Source organism: Oncorhynchus masou, unplaced genomic scaffold, assembly GCF_036934945.1.
Source record: "Oncorhynchus masou masou isolate Uvic2021 unplaced genomic scaffold, UVic_Omas_1.1 unplaced_scaffold_2342, whole genome shotgun sequence".
Taxonomy (NCBI): domain Eukaryota; kingdom Metazoa; phylum Chordata; class Actinopteri; order Salmoniformes; family Salmonidae; genus Oncorhynchus; species Oncorhynchus masou.
In genome coordinates this window covers 59,765-71,679 of record NW_027008804.1, presented here as the reverse complement: position 1 = coordinate 71,679, position 11,915 = coordinate 59,765, and the positions used below count along the sequence as shown (strand labels likewise).

Genomic DNA, 11,915 nt, shown 5'->3' with positions numbered 1-11,915 from the left:
GTTGTCGGTTGGATGACACAGGACCAAAATACACATTAGGAAAAGGTGAAGATCATTGCCTTGCATGTCCTGGTGCCACAGCATCACAGCTTTTATCGGATCATACTCCCTGATCTCTGGAGAGGACAGCTGGACCATAAGGAGACTCGTAGCACGCGCACCAGCAGGTATATCTCACTGGTCACCCCCAAAGCCAATTCCTCCTTTGGTTGTCTTTCCTTACAGTTCTCTGCTGCCCATGACTGGAACGAATTGCAAAATCTCTGAAGCTGGAGACTCACATCTCCCTCACTAGCTAAGCACCAGCTGTCAGAGCTGTTTACAGATCACTGCACCTGTACTTAGCCTATCTGTAAACAGCCCATCTATCTACCTACCTCGACCCCATACTGGTATTTATTTATTTATTTTGCTCCTTTGCACTCCAGTATCTCTACCTGCACATTCATCTTCTGCCGATCTACCATTCCAGTGTTTAATTGCTATATTGTAATTACTTCGCCACCATGGCCTATTTATTTCCGTAACTTACCTCATTTGCACTCACTGTATATAGACTTTTTGTTTTCTTTTGTTCTACTGTATTATTGACTGTATGTTTAGTTTATTCCATGTGTAACTCTGTGTTGTTGTATGTGTCGAATTACTACACTTTATCTTGGCCAGGTCGCAGATGCAAATGAGAACTTGTTCTCAACTTGCCTACCTGGTTAAATAAAGGTTGAATAAAAAATAAAAAGATCTGACAATGTATCAGACTTTAGGTTGGACCACCAATCAGTTTTCATCTGTTTCATTGTATTAAAACCTATTTCACATTCAGCTGTGGAGGCAGGGAAGGACAGGACCAGATCAACCAATGCCAGCACATCAGGGCAGGACTGCTGATCGCTGCTGTTGATGTAACAGTATACCTTTGGACCATCCCCTCGCCATACCCGGGCGCGAACCAGGGACCCTCTGCACACATCAACAACTGACACCCACGAAGCATCGTTACCCATCGCTCCACAAAAGCCGTGGACCGCCAAACTGACTGCCCTGTAATGAAAAACATAATGTAACCTGACTGCCCTGTAATACCACACATAAAGTAACCTGACTGCCCTGTAATACAACACATAAAGTAACCTGACTGCCCTGTAATACAAAACATAATGTAACCTGACTGCCCTGTAATACAACACATAATGTAACCTGACTGCCCTGTAATACAACACATAAAGTAACCTGACTGCCCTGTAATACAAAACATAATGTAACCTGACTGCCCTGTAATACAACACATAAAGTAACCTGACTGCCCTGTAATACAACACATAATGTAACCTGACTGCCCTGTAATACCACACATAAAGTAACCTGACTGCCCTGTAATACAACACATAAAGTAACCTGACTGCCCTGTAATACAAAACATAATGTAACCTGACTGCCCTGTAATACAACACATAATGTAACCTGACTGCCCTGTAATACAACACATAAAGTAACCTGACTGCCCTGTAATACAAAACATAATGTAACCTGACTGCCCTGTAATACAACACATAAAGTAACCTGACTGCCCTGTAATACAACACATAAAGTAACCTGACTGCCCTGTAATACAACACATAAAGTAACCTGACTGCCCTGTAATACAAAACATAATGTAACCTGACTGCCCTGTAATACAACACATAAAGTAACCTGACTGCCCTGTAATACAAAACATAATGTAACCTGACTGCCCTGTAATACAACACATAAAGTAACCTGACTGCCCTGTAATACATAAAGTAACCTGACTGCCCTGTAATACAAAACATAAAGTAACCTGACTGCCCTGTAATACATAAAGTAACCTGACTGCCCTGTAATACAAAACATAAAGTAACCTGACTGCCTTGTAATACAAAACATAATGTAACCTGACTGCCCTGTAATACATAAAGTAACCTGACTGCCCTGTAATACAACACATGTAACCTGACTGCCCTGTAATACAACACATGAAGTAACCTGACTGCCCTGTAATACAACACATGTAACCTGACTGCCCTGTAATACAACACATAAAGTAACCTGACTGCCCTGTAATACAAAACATAAAGTAACCTGACTGCCCTGTAATACAACACATAAAGTAACCTGACTGCCCTGTAATACAACACATAAAGTAACCTGACTGCCCTGTAATACAAAACATAAAGTAACCTGACTGCCCTGTAATACCACACATAAAGTAACCTGACTGCCCTGTAATACAACACATAAAGTAACCTGACTGCCCTGTAATACAACACATAAAGTAACCTGACTGCCCTGTAATACAACACATAAAGTAACCTAAAGACTGCCCCTGTAATACAACACATAAAGTAACCTGACTGCCCTGTAATACAAAACATAAAGTAACCTGACTGCCCTGTAATACAAAACATAAAGTAACCTGACTGCCCTGTAATACAACACATAAAGTAACCTGACTAATACAAAACATAAAGTAACCTGACTGCCCTGTAATACAAAACATAAAGTAACCTGAACAATAAAGTAACCTGACTGCCCTGTAATACAAAACATAAAGTAACCTGACTGCCCTGTAATACAACACATAAAGTAACCTGACTGCCCTGTAATACAAAACATAAAACCTGTAACCTGAACTGCCCTGTAATACAAAACATAAAGTAACCTGACTGCCCTGTAATACAACACATAAAGTAACCTGACTGCCCTGTAATACAAAAAACATAATGTAACCTGACTGCCCTGTAATACAACACATAAAGTAACCTGACTGCCCTGTAATACAACACATAAAGTAACCTGACTGCCCTGTAATACAAAATAACATAATACAACACATAAAGTAACCTGACTGCCCTGTAATACAACACATAAAGTAACCTGACTGCCCTGTAATACAACACATAAAGTAACCTGACTGCCCTGTAATACAAAACATAATGTAACCTGACTGCCCAACACATAAAGTAATACAATACAACACATAAAGTAACCTGACTGCCCTGTAATACAAAACATAATGTAACCTGACTGCCCTGTAATACAACACATAAAGTAACCTGACTGCCCTGTAATACAACACATAATGTAACCTGACTGCCCTGTAATACAAAACATAATGTAACAATAAACACATAAAGTAACCTGACTGCCCTGTAATACAAAACATAATGTAACCTGACTGCCCTGTAATACAACACATAAAGTAACCTGACTGCCCTGTAATACATAAAGTAACCTGACTGCCCTGTAATACAAAACATAAAGTAACCTGACTGCCCTGTAATACATAAAGTAACCTGACTGCCCTGTAATACAAAACATAAAGTAACCTGACTGCCTTGTAATACAAAACATAATGTAACCTGACTGCCCTGTAATACATAAAGTAACCTGACTGCCCTGTAATACAACACATGAAGTAACCTGACTGCCCTGTAATACAACACATGAAGTAACCTGACTGCCCTGTAATACAACACATAAAGTAACCTGACTGCCCTGTAATACAAAAGATAATGTAACCTGACTGCCCTGTAATACAAAACATAAAGTAACCTGACTGCCCTGTAATACCACACATAAAGTAACCTGACTGCCCTGTAATACAACACATAAAGTAACCTGACTGCCCTGTAATACAACACATAAAGTAACCTGACTGCCCTGTAATACAAAACATAAAGTAACCTGACTGCCCTGTAATACCACACATAAAGTAACCTGACTGCCCTGTAAGACAACACATAAAGTAACCTGACTGCCCTGTAATACAACACATAATGTAACCTGACTGCCCTGTAATACAACACATAAAGTAACCTGACTGCCCTGTAATACAAAACATAAAGTAACCTGACTGCCCTGTAATACAACACATAAAGTAACCTGACTGCCCTGTAATACAACACATAAAGTAACCTGACTGCCCTGTAATACAAAACATAAAGTAACCTGACTGCCCTGTAATACAACACATAAAGTAACCTGACTGCCCTGTAATACAAAACATAATGTAACCTGACTGCCCTGTAATACAAAACATAATGTAACCTGACTGCCCTGTAATACAAAACATAATGTAACCTGACTGCCCTGTAATACAAAACATAATGTAACCTGACTGCCCTGTAATACAAAACATAATGTAACCTGACTGCCCTGTAATACAAAACATGAAGTAACCTGACTGCCCTGTAATACAACACATAAAGTAACCTGACTGCCCTGTAATACAAAACATAATGTAACCTGACTGCCCTGTAATACAACACATAAAGTAACCTGACTGCCCTGTAATACAAAACATAAAGTAACCTGACTGCCCTGTAATACAACACATAAAGTAACCTGACTGCCCTGTAATACAAAACATAATGTAACCTGACTGCCCTGTAATACAACACATAAAGTAACCTGACTGCCCTGTAATACAAAACATAAAGTAACCTGACTGCCCTGTAATACAATACATAAAGTAACCTGACTGCCCTGTAATACATAAAGTAACCTGACTGCCCTGTAATACAAAACATAATGTAACCTGACTGCCCTGTAATACAATACATAAAGTAACCTGACTGCCCTGTAATACAACACATAAAGTAACCTGACTGCCCTGTAATACAAAACATAATGTAACCTGACTGCCCTGTAATACAACACATAAAGTAACCTGACTGCCCTGTAATACAACACATAAAGTAACCTGACTGCCCTGTAATACAAAACATAATGTAACCTGACTGCCCTGTAATACAACACATAAAGTAACCTGACTGCCCTGTAATACAAAACATAATGTAACCTGACTGCCCTGTAATACAACACATAAACTGCCCTGTAATACAAAACATAAAGTAACCTGACTGCCCTGTAATACAAAACATAATGTAACCTGACTGCCCTGTAATACAAAACATAATGTAACCTGACTGCCCTGTAATACAAAACATAATGTAACCTGACTGCCCTGTAATACAAAACATAATGTAACCTGACTGCCCTGTAATACAACACATAAAGTAACCTGACTGCCCTGTAATACAACACATGAAGTAACCTGACTGCCCTGTAATACAACACATGAAGTAACCTGACTGCCCTGTAATACAACACATAAAGTAACCTGACTGCCCTGTAATACAAAACATAAAGTAACCTGACTGCCCTGTAATACAAAACATAAAGTAACCTGACTGCCCTGTAATACAACACATGAAGTAACCTGACTGCCCTGTAATACAACACATAAAGTAACCTGACTGCCCTGTAATACAAAACATAAAGTAACCTGACTGCCCTGTAATACAAAACATAAAGTAACCTGACTGCCCTGTAATACAAAACATGAAGTAACCTGACTGCCCTGTAATACAACACATAAAGTAACCTGACTGCCCTGTAATACAACACATAAAGTAACCTGTAAATACAACTAACTGCCCTGTAATACAAAACATAATGTAACCTGACTGCCCTGTAATACAACACATGAAGTAACCTGACTGCCCTGTAATACAACACATAAAGTAACCTGACTGCCCTGTAATACAACACATAATGTAACCTGACTGCCCTGTAATACAAAACATAATGTAACCTGACTGCCCTGTAATACAAAACATAATGTAACCTGACTGCCCTGTAATACAACACATAATGTAACCTGACTGCCCTGTAATACAACACATGAAGTAACCTGACTGCCCTGTAATACAAAACATAAAGTAACCTGACTGCCCTGTAATACAAAACATAATGTAACCTGACTGCCCTGTAATACAAAACATGAAGTAACCTGACTGCCCTGTAATACAAAACATAATGTAACCTGACTGCCCTGTAATACAACACATAAAGTAACCTGACTGCCCTGTAATACATAAAGTAACCTGACTGCCCTGTAATACAACACATAAAGTAACCTGACTGCCCTGTAATACAAAACATAATGTAACCTGACTGCCCTGTAATACAACACATAAAGTAACCTGACTGCCCTGTAATACATAAAGTAACCTGACTGCCCTGTAATACAACACATAAAGTAACCTGACTGCTGCATCTCCTGACTCTGGCCAGTTGGTGAAGCTGACCAGCTTGTTGGCACACAGGACCTCTATACTGGTGAAGCTGACCAGCTTGTTGGCACACAGGACCTCTATACTGGTGAAGCTGACCAGCTTGTTGGCACACAGGACCTCTATACTGGTGAAGCTGACCAGCTTGTTGGCACACAGGACCTCTATACTGGTGAAGCTGACCAGCTTGTTGGCACACAGGACCTCTATACTGGTGAAGCTGACCAGCTTGTTGGCACACAGGACCTCTACACTGGTGAAGCTGACCAGCTTGTTGGCACACAGGACCTCTATACTGGTGAAGCTGACCAGCTTGTTGGCACACAGGACCTCTATACTGGTGAAGCTGACCAGCTTGTTGGCACACAGGACCTCTACACTGGGGTCCTGAAACCTGTCAGTCATACTCTCCACTAGCCCGTCAAGCATTTTGTCCGGCGATGTGACGAGTGTCTTGCTGTCACCATGGGGGCAATCGAAATCCCCTCATATCTGTTGGCCATTGTGGCCTTCATCACAGGCCCTTCTCTGATGACAACAGGCTCATTTTACCATCCTTTCAGAATGTTCTTTTACAACACTCTCTCCCTCTTAATGACGTAGTCCTTTCTCTTAATTCTCTTCAGGTAAGTATTTCTTTTTGCAGATTAAATAAACATACCTGGTTTTGTACTTCTTAAGTACTGCCTGTGTTGAGCACAAGGAGCTGTGGGCTTCTCCTATGGTGATGGTGGACCTCTGCAGACAGGCGAACAGGTTGCTATGGTGATGGTGGACCTCTGCAGACAGGCGAACAGGTTGCTATGGTGATGGTGGACCTCTGCAGACAGGCGAACAGGTTGCTATGGTGATGGTGGACCTCTGCAGACAGGCAAACAGGTTGCTATGGTGACCTCTGCAGACAGGACCTCTGGTGATGGTGGACAGACAGGCAAACAGGTGATGCCTCTGCAGACAGGCGAACAGGTTGCTCTGGTGATGGTGATGGTGGACCTCTGCAGACAGGCGAAACAGGTTGCTCTGCAGATGGTGATGGTGGACCTCTGCAGACAGGCGAACAGGTTGCTAGGTTGCTATGGTGATGGTGGACCTCTGCAGACAGGCGAACAGGTTGCCTCTGCATGGTGATGGTGGACCTCTGCAGACAGGCGAACAGGTTGCCTCTGCATGGTGATGGTGGACCTCTGCAGACAGGCGAACCTATGGTTGCCATGGTGATGGTGGACCTCTGCAGACAGGCGAACAGGTTGCTCAGGTGTGAGAGTGTCATGCAGGAAGCCACAGAAGTGGATAACAACAGCCTCCCTGCGCAGTACAGTAGTATTTCCTGGCTGCTATCAGGTGCTGCTGGACACCTTAGACAGACAGGCGAACAGGTTTGGGCATCAGCAGATTGAACCTGAAATACATAAAGAACAAAGACATACAAATAGACAATGAATTGCTGTCCAAAAAAACTATATTAGATATGTCATTTTATCAGTACATAAATCATTGAAACATGATGTTACCAATTGTAACCGTGTCTGTTGTTATTTACTGGACATTGCATATTGATGACTTCTGGAGTACTTAGAATAGCAATCTAGAGCCACTACCTGTTCCAGACGCTGGACAAGCAAGCCCCTGGTACCTTCGCAGGAAGTGGTCCAGTGCACGCAATAGGTGTCCTTCCCCATCGAGTCCTGCCAATTCGGGTGGGCACCAGCGGTGTGTGCCCAAGAGCCTGGAAGCTGTTCACTAGGTTTGCCCTGTTCAGTGGACTGGTGTGGTAGAAGGTGTACAGTCGTGGCCAAAAGTTGAGAATGCTTGAGAATGCTTTGCTGCTTCAGTGTCTTTAGACATTTTTGTCAGATGTTACTATGGAATACTGAAGTATAATTACAAGCATTTCACAAGTGTCACAGGCTTTTGACAATTACATAAAGCTGATGCAAAGAGTCAAAATTTGCAGTGTTGACCCTTCTTTTTCAAGACCTCTGCAATATGGTGCATAAACTCTTTGGCCTGCTTCTCATTTCTATTAGTTGAGCCCACAGCGATTCCTTTTTCTCATCCAAACCGCAAAAATAAAGACATCATTTCAATTCATTAAAAATTAAATATACAATCATGTTATCCAATATAGCTGTCAGTTGATTGTGCTAAATTAGCCTTCTAGCCTTTGTTTACTTAAGGGTCAACACTATAAGGCTGGTAAAGTCAATTGTGTCACAATGCTTCAAAATGTAAACAGCATCTGGAGACAAACATTCAAATAGAATGTCACAGAGCCATAGGAAAGCATGGCGATCCATGTCATCATCAGTAGGCCTATAATTAGGTTATTTATACACTATTTTGAGGTGAACCAAAGCTTATCAATAACTGAGAAATAACCTACAATACTGGACCACGTCTGCTAAATAGACTTGAAAAATCTAGCTACAAAAGTACTAGTCTACAAGCTACAAGAGTAACAACTTTCACTTACTCGCACATCCACTCCAAGTCAGAAAGTGGTCTCACCTTCTTGCCAATGGCATGTACAGTCTTAAACAGCATCTTCATCTTCATGCTGGTCTGCTCTGACATTGCTACTATTGCCGTCACAGAGGGTGTCAAGAGGAGAGGCTCTGATTGAGCCTGGGACACTCGGCACGCAGGCAATGTGACACTTGCTGTGTTCATGGTCACAAATGTTCTCCAGCTTCATCATTTTATTTCTGATAACAAATTAGTTGTTTCTGCTTTTATCTTCAGCATACTGGTGACACACAGAACAATTCATCACCACAGTCTCCGCATCTTACTGTAATCAGCCTCTTGAAACGCCTTTATCTCCAAACCTTCATTTCTCACAAAACTTCCTGTGTTTCGTCCTCCTTTTCGTCAGTGGGTTTTCGTTTCAAAAGGTTGGCTCACTCCAGGTAAATATCGCCACATAATAGCTACTTATTGAACAGTAGCGAGCAGCAGACCCGTGGCAAGTGAGCGATGTCGAGTAGCTGATGTACCGTGTGGTAAACAGTGCCGTGAAACTATAAGCACTAGAGACGGTCTGTGGTAGGCTGGCAAACATGAGTAATTCCCTTGAGCCATCATGCAAGATTTGATTACATTACTATTTTGGTACAAACATTTACCCGCCAGTGTGGCGGATAACCTTCTGAGATTTACTCGCCAAATGAAAAATCTACCCACATTTGGCGCTTGGCGGGTGTTAATTTCAGAACCTGCCGCCATCTATCTACGGTTTCTGGTTGGGGTAGGTTAATAGTCACAGTAGGTACAACATCTCCAATGCACTTCCTTATAAACCCACTCACCGAATCAGCATATAAATCAATATTATTTTCTGAGGCTACATGGTACATGTCCCAGTCCACACGATCAAAACAATCTTGAAGCGTGGGTTACGCTTGGTCAGACCAGCGTTGAATAGTCCTCGTCAGGAGATACATCCTGTTTGAGTTTCTGCATATAGGAAGGCAGGAGCAAAATGGAGACGTGGTCAGATTTGCCGAACGGAGGCAGGGGAGGGCCTTGTATGCATCGCGGAAGATAGAGTAGCAGTGATCCAGTGTATTGCCCTCACGAGTGCTTCAATCAATATGCTGATAGAATTTAGGGAGCCTTGTTCTCAAATTTTCTTTGTTAATGAAAATACCCAGCTACAATAAATGCAGCCTTAGGATATATCATTTCCAGTTTGCCAAGACTCCAGTGAAGTTCCTTGAGGGTCGTCGTGGTATCGAATTGAGGGGGGATATACACGGCGGTGACAATAACAGACGAGAATTATCTTGGGCGATAATACGGTTGGCATTTGATTGTGAGGAATTCTAGGTCAGGTGAACAAAAGGACTTGAGTTCTTGTATGTTGTTACGATTACACCATGAGTCGTTAATCATGAAACAAACAACCTGCCCTTCATCAACCCAGAGATATGTTTATTTCTGTCAGCGTGACGCATAAAGAATCCCGGTGGCTGTACGGACTCCGACAACATATCCTGAGAGAGCCATGTTTCCGTGAAACCGAGTATGTTCCAGTCCCTGATGTCTCTCTGGAAAGCAACCCTTGCCCTAATTTTGTCTACCTTTTTATCTAGAGACTGGACTTTAGTGAGTAATATACTCGGAAGCTGTGGGTGGTGTGCACGCCTCCGAATTCTGACCAGAAGGCCGCTCCGTCTACCACTTCTGCGGCGACGTTGTTTTGGGTCGGCCTCTGGAATCAGATCGAATGCGTGGTGCTGCGAACAAAGGATCCGCATCGGGAAAGTTGTATTCCTGGTCGAATTGTTGGTAAGTTGACGTCACTCTGATATCCAATAGTTCTTCCCGGCTGGACTAGAAGCGAGGCGACCCTTTCTGTTGGCACCATCTTGCTCACACAAGAAAACTATAACATTAAAGTGATATCTTGTTTATAAGATATTGGATTTAATTTATTGATTCATTGAATACATGAATATACACCTATTGTTGAAACATTATACATAATGAGATTTAAAAATAGTATCATGAGTATATGAAAGACGATACAATTATCAACATCACCCCCCCCCCCACACACACACAATATGACATTATCTATGATAACATTTACCCATTTAGATCCCAATGTGTGATATTACATAGACACAGGGGAGACCTGATCCTAGATCAGAGCTGCATATTATGCTCCAGAGGTTACCATGGTGATCAGACTAAGTCAACTGTTTAAGAATGGGAGATGGATATGTTTTCTATAGAGCCTTTAATTTAGGGATCTATAACCACTGTCAGGTATAGGATGGAGATGAAATATGGCACGTTTTTGATTTCTGGTGTATATTAATTTGCCCTAAAAGAGAAAAACTCTTTCCACATAGACAGACATAGGGTTTCTCTCTAGTGTGTGTTCGCTGGTGTGAATTCAGGGTCCCTAACTCAGCAAAGCTCTTTCCACACTGATCACAGCTATAAGGCTTCTCTCCACTGTGTGTTCGCTTGTGTGAATTCAGGGTGGGAGCTCGAGCAAAGCTCTTTCCACACTGATCACAGCGATAAGGCCTCTCTCCTGTGTGTGTTCGCTGGTGTATAGTTAGTTTATCTGAGTGAGCAAAGCTCTTTCCACACTGATCACAGCTATATGGCTTCTCTCCAGTGTGTATGCGCTGGTGTTTATTCAAGGCGGAAACCACAGCAAAGCTCTTTCCACACAGATTACAGCTATAAGGCTTCTCTCCTGTGTGTACACTCTGGTGTATGGTTAGGGATCCTGCACTCGCAAAGTTTTTCCCACAATCAAGGCAGGGGTAAGGCTTCTCCCCTGTATGAATTCTCAGATGATATTTGAATGTGTAATATGTAGCAAACCTCTTCCCACATTGATCACAGCTGTAAGGCTTTTCTCCTGTGTGTGTTACCTGATGTCTAGTTAGGTTGGAAGCTTGAGCAAAACTCTTCCCACATTGATCACAGCTATAAGGCTTCTCTCCAGTGTGTATTACCTGGTGTGTTGTCAGGTTTCCTGCCTGATTAAAGCTCTTTCCACACTGACCACAGCTATAAGGCTTCTCTCCTGTGTGTATTAGCTGGTGTGCTTTCAGGTTTCCTGCCAGATTAAAGCTCTTTCCACACTGACCACAGCTATAAGGCTTCTCTACTGTGTGTGTTACCCGGTGTGTCTCTTCCCACACTGATCACAGCTATAAGGCTTCTCTCCTGTGTGTATTAGCTGGTGTCTAGTCAGGGAGGGAAGTACAGCAAAGCTCTTCCCACACTGATCACAGCTATAAGGCTTCTCTCCCGTGTGCTGGTGTGCTTTCAGGTTTCCTGCCTGATTAA

The 11,915-nt window shown here is 42.2% G+C and overlaps 1 protein-coding gene across 1 annotated transcript; it reads right to left on the bottom strand.

The window, feature by feature from the left end:
• Positions 1-10,493: 10,493 nt before the first annotated feature.
• Positions 10,494-11,734, bottom strand: LOC135533373 (zinc finger protein 253-like; the record flags this gene model as incomplete). The annotated part of the gene is made up of 1 exon (XM_064960717.1): positions 10,494-11,734. A coding segment is annotated over one exon (867 nt), but the record flags the coding sequence as incomplete, so codon positions are not given.
• Positions 11,735-11,915: the final 181 nt, after the last annotated feature.